Genomic DNA, 20208 nt, shown 5'->3' on the forward strand with positions numbered 1-20208 from the left:
GAAATAGTATTACAAGGTAGTGTATTACTACCTTAGGTACAGTACAATCAGCAATGATAACAATAGTATACTTTTTACTGTCAGACAATTACAGAGGTCAATTAATATTAAGTATTAGGTATTAATTTTTAATAAGCTAAAATTATTTATCACTCACTCATCCAGTCAAACATAACAATGCGCATCTGCTCGCCAATTATTTCTCTATTATCTTTCTCCGAAATCATTGGTCTCCCAGTTATATGCCAGAAACAATAAAATGTCGCCCACATTATAAAAAGATTTTTCTGCCAGAATTCGTTTAAGGCGAGTCTTAGATGCCTTGGGCATTTCTTAAATTTTGAGTAAGATTTGCAGATTATTGAATAGTACAACTCCTTACGAGTGCAAGTGCTTGAAGACTGCCGTCCTGTGCCGGCTAGTAGGAGATTACTTTTGCCTCTGGTGTGACTGTGTACGCCTGTACACAGCATATGTACAAGCAAAATGACACAGTTTGATGTGAGCTAGGGGCAGGGTACAGTCAATACCTGCAACTCTTTGAACGCAGGTTTGCACGACTCCCTTCTTTTTTGTTTGGTGATTATTCTGACAGCCTTCTTTGGATTCGTAATAATCTCATAAATCTGCAATTCCACATGCGCCCCAAATCGTTGCTATATTTGAAAGGCGATGATAGATAGAATTTTCAAGGCAAAAATTGCAGAAGACAATGTTGAGCAGATTGTTTCCACATGCGAGTTTTATGATAGCCCTCGATCAAGGTGAATTGCAAGGAACTTTGTGGAACAGACTTCCTCGTGCATGTTATCTTCCATCAAAGCTGTTGTGACACATGTGGTTTCCATGGGTCTCAGGCAGAAATGTATTAAATTGGACTTAAATTTGAAACGTATTTCTTTCAGGTTGATTTGGTTAAAGCTTTTCAAGCATCTATTCAATTCTTGAAAGGTTTGAATTTCGAGCTCAGATTTTGAATGTTTACTTATATAGAGAGACATGTCATTGGAATACTTCACGAGTCGCCCATGTTGTAGTGATATGCCAATATCTTTCGCGTATATCAGGAAGAGAAGAGGACTGAGTATTGATCCCTGAGGGACACGATAACACAGATGTTTGGATCCGGAGGCCTTACCAGAAACATTGACAACCTGAGATCAACCACACATATGTGGCACATCTCGAACACCGTGCGGTTCCAATTTTTTATAAAACAAGCTGCGGTTTACGCAAATCAAAGGCTTTAGAGAGGTCAAGAAACACACCTAAGGTGAGCCTTCTAGCCTCCAAAACTTCAACAACAATATCGCCCAGATTCACTACCTTATTTGCAGTCGATTTTTCCTTCCTAAAACCAAACTGGTCTTCAGAGAGCAGGTTGTATCTCCAAAAAATCCACCATTCTTATAAACATTTTTTTCAAAAACAGCCTTATTTGAAGGAAAAGTTCATTTTGTAAGTATCCATTATATGTCTTAACGTATTTAGAAAAGTTTATGTTAAACCCCGGAAAATCATACAGATCTTTGAAATCTGTTTGTCGCATTAATTTTCCACAATACGATTATTTAATAAAAGTTATTTATTAATCTAAAAAACACATTTTTTCTCAATATCTGGTTATTTCAGAATGAGGACATTAATATTGTTAATAAATGTTAGTTGGTACAAAGATTTCATATACGTTTCATATTGTTTTTCTTTTAATCTTTTGTTTCTTCATAATTATACCCATAAGGTTTTTTTAATGAGAACTATCGCTCTTACCAAAAAGCGAGATAGGAGAGCCGCCAAAAGCTTTACGTTTTAAAACAAAGAGTCCCTTAAAAGTACGTGGCTCTATTCTGAAATACAAGCTTCGGGTTTATGTAAGGGTTTTTTAAATACCAGAAAGCACTATGCACTATATACTCACTATGGACCGCTTATATCACAAACGAAATTGTTCTTACTTTTCGTAAATTGGATTTGTGTATCTCCGTAACTCAGACGACACAGATTTATAAATATTGTTTTCTGGCTATCTCCGTAACTCAGACGACACAGATTTATAAATATTGTTTTGTGGCTATCATCAACTTGATGTGTACGGTAAACTCAGACTTTCTCATTACATTTCCATTTTAAGCTTAGCTTACCACGACTCTGACACGCAGGGCTGATAGGAAAAAAATTCACTAGACATTGTCATGCATTAACCAAGCATTAGACAATTTAGGGACCAAATCCTCTGTCATGAAAGAAAAATTAGGTATCTGAAAGAAACCTGAGTGATGGTAAGTCTCTAAAAGGGAAGCAACATCAGAAATAGATTCAGGCTAGTGGAGATGATCCTTCAAACCAAACTACGAGCTAGTTAATGCTTTCAAGGGCTTCGAAGATGTCAGATTCGGCACCTAATTAACAGTGGCTTCATCTCTCTCGGTTTGACGGAAAAGCTAGTACGGTCTTTGTTATTCTTACTTTTCGTGATTCTCATTCTTCCGGCATTCAAAGTCTTGATGAAAAATAGTTAATGCCTAATTAGCTGCAGAGATGTTCTCCTCGGGAGAAGCTCTTGGGTAAGGAGAGGCTGCCAAGGACAGCATATCTAACAACTCAGTTTCAGAAAAAAAAAACAAATTTCAAAAACTTTTAAAAATGTATCTAAATGGATTATTATAGCATGCGTCATTAAAATACTTACGACATATAACTATAGAATATTCTGAGTCTATTAAGAGTTTCTTAACGCCATATCATCAATTTCATGTTTCACAGCATGCTTTCCATATCATACACACTTTGTAGCAAACTATTGGTAGACTGAGATGTACCGATTCAGAAGCTTGTTACCAGGATCTGTCAAGCTCAAACTCATGCAGTCTTTAGTGTTGGCTGTATTAAGTCTTAAGTAATTATACCCTGCTTAGTGCATACGGTAAGAGTATCTCGAGGTGGGAGAGCCACAATACCTGTGCGATAGATTTCTGCATAGAGACCAAAATCTCTTAGCGAATTACCCGTCATGACCATCACATTCACTTTTCCAGAGTAAGACTTCAGGTGGGAAGGAGACACTTCTCTTAATTCGGTCCAAACCCGTTTAATGGCCTTCCCGAGAACCTCACCAGTTTATCTACTCGTATTTTAAGCATCATTTGAAAAATCCTTCTGGAACAAATAATTTTGTTTCTACAATTAGTTTTCAGGTAGCTTTAAATTATTTATTGAGATGGGTGTATACTAAAATCAGCTCGTAAAAAGGCATATTTATTTATTTATTTAACGTTGTTACTAAAGCTTGACAAGTCGCAGGAATCCAGAGACTTGATTTTGGCAATGTAAAGAATATATTTGCTTGACACTATAGCTATGAGATATCCACAAAAATCAAAAAACAAAATTATAAAGCAACATAGTTTGTTGTAGTAATTATTTTTATATAGATAACAACATGACTCAATTATAAACAATAAAAATCCAACCTAAGCCCTCATTATTTGTCTGTAATATTATAAAATATGCACTAGCATAATCCAACCTTTAAAGAAAGAAGTTTCTATTTTTGTTCTCTATATATTTGTTTGTTAATTTAAATTCAAAACATTTGATACGGGGTGTTTCTTATTCGTACTCCCACTTGGGATTTTGTAAAATAATAAATCCGTGTAAACGATAAATCCCTTACGTGAGATAAATTTAATAATATTCAAAACTATATAAAATATATTCTGCCTCTTCTGGACAAAGTTGAACCATTACAAAGAAAAAGCAAGATTTCTAACATGAAACAGCTGTTGTGGAGGTACAGAATTGAAACAAGTACAATATTATCATCTGTACTATATTTCTTTCTCAGTAGCGGAGTATGGCATATTTATTTTGTATAGTTTTGTATTTTAGTTGTATAATTCTTTTTGACGTTATAGCAAGGCTAGGCTCACAGAAAATACAGAACACATGTTTCATTAGAACATTATTCATAATACGATCTGACGGTCAAATCTACGAACTACCATTGGCTGGACATCACTAGCGAATTCTGTTGACTGTTTCTGGATACTCACATCGGAGAGTCGTCTGTTTGTATTATCTGTGGCCGTACTAGGTCAATCTAGCCTGCCTGGCCTTGCTATAGTTTCGTAGTAAACGGGTTTCACTTATATTTTGTTAAACTAAATCTAGCTCAGCTTATTTTATAACAAATATATAAATGCTTTTCAGTACAATTACCTTCACGTTTTGCTTCAATACTGTCTTCAACCGATGCCACATAACAAGAAAAATTTGTAAACAGTGAAGTTAGTAGTTCACCCACTAAAGTCGACAACCAGTTACGTAATCAACCTAATTTAACTGTCAAACTGGGTACTCCAAAACAAGTGAGAACTATTATTATCTTTCCACGTGATCAATTTGTGCGTAAACGATAATATTTATCTGCACCATTTAACTGTACTCTCATAGTGAAGATCTTGCTTGGAAAAGTACTTATTTTTTTATGTAATTTCCTGTACTTTGTGAGCTTTAGTTGACATAAGTTTGATAACAAATTTAATGTTTTTGATATAATATATTTACCACTATTCTCTGGGCTTGTTAGCGTGTCTCACTTTATCTGTGCTCTATGTATTGCTACTAATAACACAATTATTTATTTGTAATTATAAATATGAAATTGTGTAATACAAAGGAAAAGTGTCTGGAAGTTCTAATTGTTTTTGGATTAAATGGTAAGTATGCAGAATTATTTTAAGCTTCTATGGTGTACAAAGAGTGTAAATACAGGAATAAATCATTTAGTTAATCTAAGAGGTATAAAGCATTTAAAATAATAACTGGGTTTAAGGATAAACGGCTGAACATAAGGATGTGAATACTTACAGGATATGAATTAAGGGAATGATGTGCTTATGATGGTTTATTATTACTTTAGGAAAGAGAGTTATTGTATGATTTAAAAAGTGAGTGTTTTTAACGAAACATCATTTTTAATATATTTTAAGTATAAGCTAAGTAAAAGTAATGCCATTACTTTCAATAAACTTTCATATACGTCCTGTATATAATTTTACATCCATATCTTCAACCATTTTTGTTTGTGCGTGATTTCAAGATGTCTTCAGTTGCTACTCTAAATGCCTACAACTCGTTGAATGGTTAAACAATTTCTTAAAGAAAGGTGACCTTTTTAATTGCAAAATTTAACCCTCTATTGCAAATTAGAATTACTGAACAAGATAAGATTGACTTAGCTTATGTTCGTTTGCTTGATGTTAATGTTCATATGATGATTGTTGTACTTTTAATAATTTCTAGATCTACAGATATTTTTGAATTTGAGGTAAAAATTCTCACTAATAAGAAAATTTGATTTCCAGTGCTACTCTGGTCGTCCCCAGTGGCACCAGAGGAACTAAGCTGTAATGCGCGGCAGGAGGGTCCAGGTCAGGGCTAAGTCTGTGTGTGCAACTCTACCTACTGCGACACTATAGAGAGACCTACCCCTCTACCCCTGGGACACTACCACTGGTACAGTACCAGCAACTCTACCCCAGGCTTCTCCCACACTACGGGTACCTTCATAAACGCCTCCATCGACAACACCACTGGTAAGTCGTTTGATTGATGTAGTAGTGGCGAGAACTTTTAATTGGCCAAATTTCAGTTCCCTCTAAAAGGAAAATAATAAATATTAAGGGCAATTATTCTGGCTTCACGCCTGACAGAACGGAACTGCCAAACTTAAATTTCTTTGTTCCTTTCTCTAAATGAGGCATTTCAAAACGTATTACTGTACACACTTGCTCGTAACAAGTCTTACTTTTTAAATATCAAACATATCTGAGACAATAATATTAATTTCAAGATACTAATCACACGTATATATTTGCAACTAAGCCACGAGAAAATAAAGATGCTCAGTTTATAATTGTTTTCTGAAGTTAACTAGTTGCACTCAGCCTTAAACGAACCTCTGTCAGCCGAGGTCGAAGGTGTGACAGGTGGAAGATAGCTGATTTAACAGAAAGGTTTCATGATTTCTGATACCACAGTTGAACTCACACTGCGCACGTCAAAAACGTGTCACTTAAATTTGTACAACATTATGGATGTCCCGGAGCGACATAGGCGTATCCAAAGGGAGGTCTTGGGGGTTGAAACCTCCCCTCCCCGCCCTCCATTGATACAAATATTTAAGGTAATTTTAATATTTAACGTAAAACTGAAAATATAATCGTAGTCGTAGTCAAACATTGTTCAGGTATCACAGTTTAGTTTTCTTATTTGTTTTGATATTTTAATTATAGCATGTGACATATAGTAAAACACAAGACTTGTGCTTTGTAATTTTTTTGAATGACAATTCCGTCAACGACCCGTTAGGGTTGAGAAATATTATACACACCCTGTCGCTTCCACACTCCCCGCGCTTCGGACGAGAGAGAGGCAGCGAGTAATGGCCTTGAACGCCGCCTGCCTACCAGTCATCTCTGTGAACGGCTAATTTTTAATAGTCAACATAGTTCTTATTGCTTTCGTTCTTGGCGCTAGTCATGTATTATAGTGGGTGTAGTTATCAATGAATGCCGATAGTGGTAGTAGTAACAAAAATAAAATAAAAGTACAAAACCTCTAGTTAGCTTATTTTACTATTTAAAAATATTTTATTTCCTTAAAGTTATTAAGTTTTACTCGTTGTTAATGTGACAATCTTCGTTATTTTTTCAACCAAAATTGTGTAAGACACATACAAAATTAGATGCTTTTGTCAAAACATGTAGGAATTACATTCTCAGATTTTTTATGTTTATGTATTAGTTACATTTTTGTTTCAGGGCGTAAAGCAACGAGAAACTCGCATAATATGTAATTATGTATAATTTATCCCAAATATTATAACTATGATATATTTATTTCAGATGTATTTTTCAAGATAAATGCCTCTGCTCAATTCCAGGAAATCCTGGGTTTTGGAGCATCCTTCACAGATACGTCTGGTATACTCATAAATTCTCTGCCCGAAGAAGCCCAAGATAAGTTCATTGAGTAAGTTGTATTGACTGTTACCAACGTGATGTAAAATACATCAGTCAATCTAAGAAAGTTGGATATAAGATTAATTCACAGTTCCAAGATTAATATGTAAAAACAAACTAATGAACGGACTATGATAATTCAAAACTATAAAACAAAATAAACATACACAGGAAATCTTGATTCCTCACCTATACTGGTATTGGTTGATTGAAGAGATACCAACATGTAAATAGCAGTAAAATTTTGTAACATGTCTGTGGTATGTTATCCTTAAAACAGATATGCTTAGTAATTGATTATAAAATTACAAGTAATCCAAACTCAAGAATAAGTTTTGTATTCAGTGGGTTCTATTATTTTTTAAACATTGTCAAGATATTTAATTCAAATCCAGATCAAAATGTTTTACCTCTCATTCCAAATTTTAATTAACGCTAAAAAATTACTAGGTAGAGCCAACGCATAATAGGCTTTGCTAAGTTTCAAGATCACTCCCATTTTCCAACAGCATCCTGGTATGATATGGTTCATCCCTGAGGTGATGCTGTCACCCTGAGCCCCTTCCTCCCTTCGATGTTAGGAAGTCATGAATGTATCCTTGTTGGTATATAGTAAAACACAAGACTTGTGCTTTGTAATTTTGTTGAATGACAATTCAAATGAAGGACAACCAATGAAGGACATTCCATGGAAAAGTTCAGATGTATACTCATTTCAATTTCGGGCTGTCCTCTTGAGTGATAGGCTTTATATAACTCTATCTTGCTTATGTGCAAATACTTGTTCATTCATTTACTCTTGTCACACTTCTCTGAATAGCAATAGCCAACCACGGGTCTATTAGATCACAGAAAAACTTAAGTGCTGACTTAAAAAGCAGTACTTTGATTACCAGATCAACTCACAACTGTCAAAACCAGCAAGCAGATCATTTCAAAACATTCAGGTCTAATTAGTCCCTTACAATTTTTTTACTAAATATCTTGACAATCATGACACAATCTCAATATAAATGTTTCAGTTTTTGACATCAAAAACGAGTTTTGTTTATTTGTTAATTTTTTATTGATATTTTTTTGAGTAACATTCAAAAATTCTTTTAAATTTAATTTGGTTGTTCTATGGCATACTCTCTTGTACAAAAAAGTAATTAGATCTTCATTACTCATATAAATAATATTCTAACAGTTTTTTATACGTGTGCAGATCATATTTTGGATTGACAGGCATAGAGTACAACTTGTGCAGATTGCCTATAGGAGGAACAGACTATTCTCCCAGAGTCTATACACTAGATGATGTAGTCGATGATGAAGATTTGCAGTATTTTAGTCTTACCGAAGAGGACTTGAATTTGAAGGTAAGCTAAAGAAACAATTAGTTGAAAATCATTTGAGCTGTCTATCAAGTTTTCATTGAGTCTTGGTTAATCTAGTTCTTCTTATATTTAAAATATCAACAATGATTCTTATTACTTCTATTAGATAAATGTAAGTCAATAGACATATCTTTACTTAGTGACAAATCATTCAAGTGATTGTGATTATCTTAGATAAAAGGTTTTCATTACACTAAGAATTTATCTTATCATTCCTTTGTCTTCTCACTACAAAACGATTACAATATACAGTGGCTACGATGTATTTGGATGTTGCTGGTTATCATGACAAGTACAGTTCGTTTTACTCTATCATAGTAAACTTTTTTTTGGTATATACAGAATGTTTCAGACCACCCGTCTCAAATGTCTACCAGTTAGTGTAAACGGAGTCTACACTAAATGGACCAAAGAGAATTTGTTTAAAATAATTTAAACTTTGTAAAAAAAAAAAACAGGCTATCCCAAATGCAGAGGGTCCCATATTCAAATCTGAAAACTTTCAAATGCAAACACATGTCATTTTGTACATCACTTTAAAGGTCTTTCCATCCTAAACTTTTTGGTAAAGAAAACGTTTTATTGTTCCTATTTGTTTCAAAATAGCAGTCTAAAGTGTATAGAAAACATTCCTCTTTTTTTTTATTAGGTATCGCTCCTGTGATAAGAAACTCAAACCACAGATAGAATCTGATAGAACAAAATACAACTTTTTCAATACTTCATGACACAAGCTTTCTAATAATACCATGAAAAGCAGTATATTTAGCAATATGTTTCTACCACTGTAAAATTTATTTTTTTAAATTTTCATAACCCAACAATTTTAATTGGTAAGGGGGGTTTCCAACATATCAAATTAAAGGCCGTAAAAAACTTAATAAGTTTAACATTTAAAGTTCTTTTCTGTCTCTAACAATTACAAAAATGTGGTAAATAAACTGTATTTTTGGGTACCAAGTGGAAGTTTACATTGTCTTTTAGAAATAGTTAGGCAATTAAGAGACAACAAAAAAATAAAATATAAAAACTAGTGAATAAATATCACCTCAACCATGCACATAATCCTGGCTACATTCTTAGAAGAAGTGTTACGGTCTGTTCGTGAATTACACTGCAGTTTTCAGCTGTGCATGGGAAATAACGGTATGCACTTTGAGTGTAATATTATGTACTGAAAGTATATGAGAAAGTTTTAGATTTGAACATGTGACCCTGTGTTTTTGGGATACCCTGTATTTTTACAGAGTTTAACTTATTTTAAACAAATTATATAGGGTCGATTTAGTGGGTAATCTGTTTAAACTAAACCTCTGCAGTTAGCCATTTGACTTCTAGACATTTGAGAAGGGTGGCCTAAAACACCCTGTATATACATTTAATTTTCACTCGCAGTAATAGCAATATTATTAGATGCTGCATTAAGATGCTCTACTTATATTACGTAGATTTAAAATTTTGTATACAGTATTGTATATGACATTGCATTTGTTTTCATGGCAGCAATTATAAGGAAAATTGCCAAATAACATAATTAAACATGGCTTCCATAGTCAAAAACCACTCATTTTTTCCAAAGTGTACATATATATATATATATATATATATATATATTATCTCAGACTGTTTTCAAGATATCAATTACATGTCAACCCCATTATTTTTAATTACAAAAATATAGTGTTATAAATATCTCATTCATTGGCCAGCTTGGTACACCAGTTCATTGCAATACTGTGGCCATTTAAACTTTTTTTTTAAATTTGAAACTCTATTATTTGTGAACCTAAAGAAAAAAACAATCAATAATGTTGAATGCCTATTACATTTCATAAACTTTTTGCAGCTAACAATTTTTATCTAACTATTTTCTATATATTGATTACATGTAAACTAAAATTATATGAATGTTACTGTTGATACAAAATATACTTATCTCTTCCCACTAAACCAGAAGAATACATTTTTTTTTGTCATACATTCAGATAACACAATTATCAGTGTTAGGGTATTGTCTTTCCTACTACACAGACATGATGTAGCTTACTTGTCTCCTTCCCTTTTTTTAGTATTGCAAAATCTGCTACATATGATGAAATGATTTGTATATTAGCAACAAAACTACAAGAATCCCAAATTATTATTTTTTTATTATTATTAACACAAGTTACAGGGGGAAAAGAGACTACTAATAAACATTGTTATACACCATTACAAATGTATTTTTATTGAATCATTTGAAAGTTAAATATGATGTATTATAAGAATTCATGTAGGATTAATATAATTTATTGTACACTACAAACTAGAATTTATTCATTTATTATAAATGGTCAAACTGTATTAACCCTTTGACCGCCAACGTCCGATTGATCGGACAGTGTAGGTTTATGCCAAAACCGCCAACGTCCGACTGATCGGACAGCCTAGGTTCGTTCCAAAACCGCCAACGTCCGACCGATCGGACGTTCAGGAAAAAAATATTTTTTAAATATACATATGAACTTTAAAAGTTTGTGTCGACACTGTTCGACTTCCTTTTGACTAAATAAGATGATATGTGAACAATTTTAATGTTGGCAGTCCTGGAGACCTTGACTCAGCTGTTTGTTTACTTCTCTAACTCGCCGAGCGTGCGCTAGTGTTTTACGACTAACCTATTTGCCAAGTTCCCGCCTTTCTCATAGATGCCTACTTGGTTTTTTGTTTAGTTTTTCTCTGAAGTTAGTGATCTGTATTATTTGTGCAAGATGAGTCGTTCGCCGGTGAGTGACAACACAATCCACAATATTATTGTTGAGGACGAATTTCTTAGTGATAGTGAAATAAACAATTTGCAAAACAGTTCGTCATCTGAAGTAAGTGAAAGTGAAGCTGATGATACTGAACTTGGATCCTAGTTATACTCCTACCCCTAGTACAAGTTGTAATTTTCAAGGAACTTTAGCTAGCAATAGGCCTGTAAAATAGGTCAGTAATTTCGTCATCCTGAGGATGAAGATCGAAGTGCAGCAACTACAACTACGCCGCGGCCACGTGGCCGGCCCCGCCTTCCTGAAAACATCTCAAGCAGTGAGTCTAAATAGCGACGATGATCAGTGGGAAAAATATAGAGGAAAACAATGACCCTGGGTATAACACATTCTTTTCAGTTCAATGAAATTCCTGGCTGTAAACATTGTCCTCCTCGAAATTCAGCCCCCATAACTTATTTTGATCTTTATTTCCCTATGACTTTTTTGAACATATTAGTGACCTACACTAACTTGTATGCTAGAAATTTTATTCAACAAAAACCTCCATAAATTAGGAAATCACAGCAGAAGTCGAGCTTGGAGGCCTGTCAGCTTTGTTGAGATAAAAGCTTTTCCTAGCTGTTGTAATAAATATGGGTTTGAATAAAAAGCCTACGATTGAGTCATATTGGAGTACAAAGTCATCCCAGAATTCACCTTGGTTCGGGAAAAATGTTTTCTAGAAAAAGATTCGAATCAATTCTGAAAATTTTTCCATATGCTAGATACGCGACACTTGCCTTCACCAAAGGAGCCTGGATATGACCCATGTGCTCGATTTGCTCCTATTGTTGATCATGCTAACAATGTATTCAAGCATTACTATGCACCAAATAAACAGCTGTCTATTGACGAAAGTTTTAGTGGGCACTAAAAATCACACACAGCTGCTACAGTACCTGCCCAACAAGCACCATCATAAGTGGGGAGTAAAATTGTGGTTGTTATGCGACAGTGTTACTCACTACTGTTTATCTTTTTTTTGCTACAAGGGTAAAAGAGATACAGAACAAAGCAATGGACGTGTCAAACATGGACTTGGGTATACTGTTGTAATGAAATTGTTAGAAATGGGAAACTACTTGAAGAAAGGGTTTCATGTATTTGTCGACAACTTTTTCACCTCATTTCCGTTGGCCAATGATTTGTACGCAAAACTTACTCATCTGACAGGCACTTTACGAATAAACAGGCAAGGAATACCCCCCTACCCTTACACAAAAATTTGGTGTAGGGCAAACTAAATATTGTCGCAAAGGAAAAATGCTTTTTGGTTTGCTGCCCGATTGAAAAAATCGCAAAAAAGCAAGTACTTCTCTTGTCAACTAATGCTGAGGCAAAAAGTGAGTTGAAAAGTAAAAAACGGGGAAAATAAAGTATTTATTACCAGCAAGCCTTCTGTCATTCGTCAGTATAACTCCTATATGGGTGGCGTAGACACGTCAGACCAAATGTTGTATTGTTACCTGGACGAACGACGTACGCTTAAATATTGGCTAAAGGTAACATTCCACATTTTTTGGACGGATGATTGTCAACCTATATGTCCTATACAAAAATAACACAGACAATCCGATATCGAGACTAGATTTTTACTGTGGCACTAGTCGAAGGACTTGCTGCCGAGTGGCTCGGTGACCAAGCGCCAGTTCAAGCACAACGTGCTGGCAATGAACCTCTTGACCTATTACCTGGTGGAAAAGAAAGAAATTGCTCTGTGTGTAGTAGGTTGAGCACAGCCCAAGGTGCAGGCAAAACGAAGAAAAGTAGGTACATTTGCAAAAACTGCAAGAAAAGTGTTCACCCTTTGTGCTTGCCGAAACATACATGCTAAAGGAATGTGACTGATTGTATATATTTGTAAATATGCTTCTTTACTAATATTTGATAATGTTATTTGTGTATTTTCCTGTGTTCTTTGAAGAAACACTTTTAAATTGACAATTATCAGTACCTATAAAACTTCCATTACTATAACACGTAAGTAATTTTTAAGCTTATTTAATATAAGTAGCTCTTGAAATATTAGATTATTTTCAAATGTTAACATTTCAAATTTACTTTTGTAAACACACTAATTTTCTAGATAGAGTTCTAAAAATTTTTAAATAGTTAGATATGTAACAAGTGCACAAAATACAAATGTTTGCGATGTATAAAAATATTTTTTTTACCACACTGATTTTTTAGTCTAAAGTTAATTTTTTAAATAAAAATATTTTTACTTTAGGCGTTATCACATATAGAAAAACTTTTTTTTATATGTAGTGTTATTTAATCAACACTATTCGATAGCGTATACAATATGCTAGAAAACAAAAAAAAAAATCGTTCCATTTGCATAAAAAATAAGGATAGCACAGAGCGGAACGTAAAAGGTTGTTAAAACGTCAATTATATGCCTTGGCGGTATTGGGTAGTACAGCGGCTGAGACGCTGGCGGCGACGGGTAAGGCCGCGGTCTCGGGCGCTGGCGTTCAAAAGGGTTAATTTGCAGGGATAGCAATTTCTCTTTATCATTTTAACACCCCTAATGTGTTCACTTAAATGAAAATAATGATGATTATCAATGTTTTTAGATACCGTACATAAAGAAAGCCATGTCAGTGAGCGAACGAGGCATCAGACTGATGGCCTGTACTTGGATGGCCCCAGGCTGGATGAAAGACAACAACAATAACTACCGAGGATATGTGCGAACCAAGCACTACCATACATGGGCCAAGTATCACATCAGGTTAGTTGATATAGACCAAACAGGTAAGTACCTGATTGTCTATTATCAAATAATTCTGCAGTACTGCAGCTTGTGTAAACATCAAGTATTTGGGATATTTCATTCAAGATGTTGTCAAATTGTTCACTGAAATAATATTTTTTTATGTTATATGTTCAAACACTGTGAACAAAGTTGGCAAGAAATGGTACTTATACAGTGCTACTAACTCAAATGAAAACATAGTGTTTTTCTAGGAGGAGCCGGTGTTCTTTTTTGCCTTATTTTCCCTATTACTTGGACCACAGGTCTTTTTAAGGATCTTTAGAACAGAATAAAGTGGAGAACTGAATGTGTACAAAGTTAACAACACGTTAAAAAGTTACAATAAAATGAATAGTTAAATATTTTCATACTAAAAGAATTAATAATGCACGATTCTTTCTTTGGAAACAGGTTCCTTGAAGAATATCAAAAACAAGGGATCAACATATGGGCTCTAAGTGGAGGAAATGAAGTAATGCTGACCTTTGTCTTACCGATTGCCCTAAACTCTCTGAACTGCACCCTGGTGACAGCTCCCATACAGAGGTACTGGTTCAAGGAACACCTCAGTCCACTCCTGGCAGCCAGCAACTTTAGTGATGTCAAACTCATAGTGTTGGATGACATGAGGCTGTTTGCTCCATACTGGATGAGACATGTAAGTATGAAGAGCTTACTTTGAGAGCGATATGTACCTTAAAATACTCTAGAATTGAAACCAAAATGTTATTATTTACTTGTTGCATTTAACTAACCAAGAGCAAAAGCTTTTTACTACTTAACGTGTCTCCAGTATGATGGCAAAATTGATATTTGCTTTAAAAATTATATTTTTAGTCATAGTACTTATGTGTAAAGTTTCATTGCTCTATCTAGAATAGTTCAAAAAATAAAATTTTTCCGGACTTTTTTAGATCCTGTACAACCCACTGGTCTGTGTATTTTGTGCCATTCATCTATATATATAAAAATGAATGTTTGTATGTTTGTCCTTTATGGAATCGTGAACTATTGGACCGATCATGATGAAAATTTGTACGTATATGTATTTTTCCACGGAGAAGGTTTATAAGCTATGCCCATCCCTTTCCCGATTCAGGATTCCGCCCCACTGGTTACAGAAATACCCATAAGAAATGCATTGCAGCAAACATATGTTAACGTCTTTTCAAATTTTTAATCAGCTGTTCTTTGTAAACATATATTACACTTATAGTTTTAAAGCATAGAGTAAGCTTAAGAGAAACGACAAATTTTGTTTAAACTGTTTTTGCAATCACTGTTAAACATAGACTTTACTATCCAGATAATACAATTCAAATTTGACGTAAAAATTCACCTTTAACTGCAATATTTATTTAATATAAACCATGCTCATGCTTGATCAGAAGAGTAATGCAGATATCATAATTACTATCTTACGTTGGCTACAAATATAAAGAATGTTATAAAATCAACCTTAGTTGTTTTTTTTGACAGAAGTATGGTTCTCAAAACTCCGTGTGTACATATTCTCTCGATCGAGACAACAAAGCAAGCTCAATCGTGGCATCGGAGATATAACTAATTTAATCTAAAATTTATTATAGTAAAAAAAAAAATGTACTAAGTAATATAAGGACTTCGGTTCTTAAGATTTGCGTGCGAAGCCGTGGGTAACAGCTAGATAGAGGCAGGAATATGGTACATACCTTCATAATACGCCCAAGAGGCTCACGATGGAACGACTATCAATTATCTCAGCAATGTTTAGAATGTGATAGAAAAAGAATAAGTGAATATAGTGTACTGTTTTCAACGGGAAATTGCGTGCGAAGCCGCGGGCAACTTTTGCAAAAAATTATTGAAATGCGCAGCAAAGCGCGCCGGGCCCGCTAGTGCTTTATAAATAGTGTTTCATAAATATATTTATAGTTCTCTTCACACTAAATAAGCATATTTTCAGTTTGCAGAAGATACAGAAGCATACAAGATAATTGATGGGATTGGTTTGCATTGGTACTTTGACAAGTATATCCCTCCCTCTGTTCTGACATATCTGCACCAAAACTTTCCTGAAAAACTGATCATGTATACAGAAACCAGTATCAACGGAGGATTTGGTAAGTTTAATGTTACGTAACTTGAGGTAGGTCTTAAATTCATTATATAAAAAGATATATGAACTGTCTGGATACAACAAATTTTCAAAACACACACAGATTAACATGGACTTTACTCACACTCATCTGAATCCTAATTAGATTTCAAAAACCCTTATAAGAACAAAACCTAATCCTATTACAGCTGAGATAAAATCGTACCCTTCAAAAATGTTTAATATTCACATTCTTGAAACCTTAGGAAACCTAATGCTGTCACAGATTTGACTCCTGGAATGTGGAGTCCACATTCATTGAATAGATCCAAAAAAGTTTGCAACATTTATTTCAACATTCACTTTAAACCAAACCTTTCCACCATAACTAAGTTATGTGTAGAAAATTCAGTTACTTCACCATGCTTTGGGACTGTGTGTGAAATGTAGTGCACTCAATTGTGCACCTTATGAGACAATGAGAATTCCTCTGCATCTAGATTACACTTGATTTTGTATTTGATATGTCTCTGATCTAAAAAGGATACAAAGAGTTTGTTTTGCACTTCTTTGTCGTTTACATTATTTTTGGGCAAAAAGTGAAATGGAGCTGAACTCAAAATTCACCATAATATTTGTGTTTAGAATTTTGCATCACATTTTCAAAGTTTTGTTGTTTTTAACTCAGATAGAATTTAACTCAGACCTCAAAATAGTCTGAATGGCCTTATCTTTAGATATGTCAACAAAAAATATATACTTTTTTACTACTGTGAATCTCTAAAGCTTAGAGTTAACCAAAGTGAACAAATAATGCAGGAGGTTGATTGAGAAATTCAATGGCTTCATAGTCCAAAGTGTCCGAGTTGGTTTTGAGTTGAAGATAAAGCAAGATCAAATCATGCCTTTAACTTTTTATCAGTACTTGATCTGGGACTTCAATGGATAGCATTTTAACAGTTTCTCGAAAGGGGGAAACAGATCAAGGTATTTCACACTAAAAACGAACCTTATGACAGAATTTTGATGTCTGAAGTCTAGTTATATCTTCCTTAGAGATGTTTCCGAATGCATGACTTGAAGCTTTGTAGTATCAGGCAGCAATGGTCTGAATCTGTTTTACTCTTTGTATAAGTCTAATTTAACATGTATAGAACTAGTACTGTTACTTTTTTCTCAGGTCCAAAAGCAGTGGATCTGGGTTCTTGGGTAAGAGCAGAAGCTTACATCTATAGCATCATTGAGGTACTGAATATTTATAGTCGTATCTATAGCCATATATATACTGTATAATAGTATGTTACTGATATCTATCTCAATATTCTCAAGGTTCTCAACACCATCTATGGAATATACGTTATCTGTAAAGAATTTTAATTTAAACATGTCATACCTTTTACATAGTTTTATTATTACGGGGTTGAAGTTTTTTTTTACTTTCATTGTCAAAATTACAAATAAATAAAAATATATTAATAATTAGAGATTTAATATATTAATAAACTGTACATAGTGTTCTGTTAAAAATGATACATTAAATTAAAACAGAATTGAGTATTTAAAATTATAAATTTACAAATAAGTTTCCCTCCAAAAAATAATTTCATTTACCTTGTAGCCTTTTTATAATTTTGTTCTTTTACCGATTACCTCAACTTTTTACTACCTCTCCTACAAATAAAGGGAAAAGTATTGTTTGCGTTCTGTTAAAAGTTAGAATAGTTTTTTATTGAATAAGCCAAAGGCAGTACAATCGTCAATACAATTTATAATAACATGTTGATTTTAAAGTCTTTGGAAATTGGTTTTGAATTGTCAATATGGATTGGAAAAGTTTGTGTTTTGGAAGTCTGAATACACAATAATGTTCCTCTTCCAACAGAACATTTTTCATCTTGTTTTTGAAGTTCTTTTGTGGTAGATGTTTTATCCTTTCTGGTAGTAGGTTGAACAGTCATACTCCAGTTTTGAAGGGGCCAGTTGTCCGTCTCAGCGAGTCAATAATGGGTCACTTTTAAATTATTTCTTTGTCTAGTGTTGTAGCTATTTCACTCCTGCTTGTCAAAAATTATGTGTTTTCTTTAATATAGGTCAAAAGAGTCAAGGTATACAGGGAGGGTAAATTAAGTGTTCCCACTTTTAAAAAATAGCCACGGCATGATTCTCTATGACAAACCTCACAAAATGTGCATTACAGTTTTTTGGATCTTAAATATGGTGTCTGTATGAGGTGAATCTTATTAACCTTGGCTGTAATGACTCTTTGGTATAACCCTCATAAAGGTCAATAGCCCATATGGAGATACAGAATACAATTAAACAGCATATCAAGCTTATATAATAAATGTATCAAAGCCCACTTCTGAAGTACAAGTGTAGAAACTAAAAATTAGTAAAATCTAATCAATTCAATTGTATGAAATTTAAAACAACAAAAAAGAATAGAGACAAAGCTACTGAAATTACAATTATGTGAGTCTTACAGCAATATTTACTCAGTATTTCGTATTTTAATCATAAGATCTTTCACATCTATTAGTCTTTCAATTAAAGTAAGTAAAATTAATTCTATTTCAATTTCCAATAAATGTATATAATAATTTTCTTTCCAGACACTTACCCACTGGACTCAGAGCTACATGGACTGGAACCTTGCAGTGAACTTAGAAGGAGGACCAACGTTGGGCATGGCTGTGGAAGGTGCTATCATTGTCAACTCTACTGGAGAAGAGTTCTACAAGCAGCCCATCTTCTATGCTATGGGTCATTTTTCAAAGTTCATGCCCCCAGGAGCTAGGAGGATTCAAGTTGTTTCCAATCAGAACATAAGTCTTGAAGAGTACATAAATCCAACTAAACTTTCCAAGTATGCCGATCTGGAGGAATTTGGGAATGAAAATCACTTGGAAGCATCTCCTACCAATCCACCGATACCACCCTATGTTCCTAAACTCCTCACTGTCAGTATTGCCACCTTAAATCCTGATGGCAGCTACAGCGTTGTGGTCTACAACTCGTGAGTAAAGCATTTCTCATGATGTGTTTCTTTTGAACAAATTGTGAAAGAAATCAAAATTGTCTGCTTTACTACTTTTGAAACAAAATGGAAAGGGGGAGAAAAGGTTAAGATACCAAATAAAGTTTGTCATAGGTCATATTCTATTACAGTTTGACATTAGTGACTGTTTTATTACATACATTAGTATGTATTACCTTATTGGATGAAACTTAAAAAAATATTATTTATGTATATAACAATTTTAAGTCTGTCTAGATCAAATAATATGATCTATGACAAAATTTGTCATTGGTATCTTTCTTTCCATCAAAACTTGCAAGGATGAAAATGAATCACTTCTTTCATAAGGAAAACTCATCTATCAATGTCACAAAAAATTAGGTTATGTACTTTTAAAATGTAAATTGGTTCTAATCTCCAGAAATATTAAATATGGAATCCTTTGTGCAAAGTTAATATTTATTTTATTTTACTTTAAATTAAACAAATCTTGTATTAAGCTTTACTCAGCTGATAATTAATTTGAAATGTTAAATATTTATATTATTCAAATTGTTGTTTCACTGTGAATTTTCGTTCATCAATTACAGTATTACAAAGTAGTGTATTCCAATAAGAAGAGCTCCTCCTTCAATGATATGTCAACTAAGTTATGAGATGACCACTAAAAACTAAGTCAATTTTGAAACATTTTTAATTGCCATAAAAATAAAAATTATTTTGTACAATTTCAATACAGTATTCATAATTTTCAGTTTAGTAGTAGTTTTAAGTTCTATATTCGTATATATTATATTTTTTAGTCCAAGTATGTGAAAATGTACCTGTCCATTTATTTTTACAGGAAGAACGAAACACAACATGTGAGAATAGAAGAACCAAACCTAGGATCTATAGTTGTGGACGTAGAAGCTCACTCCATCAACACATTTGTGTACTGGTTGTGAACATCTTCAACAATATAAGATTTATGTTTTTCATTGAATTATATTTTTATTATGTATTACCAGTGAGTACAAATCAATTAAATATATTAATTGGCATTGTTTTTTTAACAATTTAGAGGTAAGATTTACTCTATACAGAAAGGCTGCAATCATATGAGTAACCTTGATTATTATGAGAATATGTGTATGATTCAATACCTTCTTT

At 33.5% G+C, this 20208-nt stretch overlaps 1 protein-coding gene across 1 annotated transcript; it reads left to right on the forward strand.

Moving 5' to 3' along the window:
* Positions 1-5443: 5443 nt before the first annotated feature.
* Positions 5444-20182, forward strand: LOC124355063 (lysosomal acid glucosylceramidase-like; the record flags this gene model as incomplete). The annotated part of the gene is made up of 9 exons (XM_046805977.1): positions 5444-5597; positions 6909-7035; positions 8233-8386; positions 13779-13936; positions 14372-14618; positions 15906-16062; positions 17218-17282; positions 18650-19053; positions 19901-20182. Coding segments are annotated over 9 exons (1569 nt in total), but the record flags the coding sequence as incomplete, so codon positions are not given.
* Positions 20183-20208: the final 26 nt, after the last annotated feature.

Source organism: Homalodisca vitripennis, chromosome 2 (assembly GCF_021130785.1).
Source record: "Homalodisca vitripennis isolate AUS2020 chromosome 2, UT_GWSS_2.1, whole genome shotgun sequence".
Lineage (NCBI taxonomy): Eukaryota > Metazoa > Arthropoda > Insecta > Hemiptera > Cicadellidae > Homalodisca > Homalodisca vitripennis.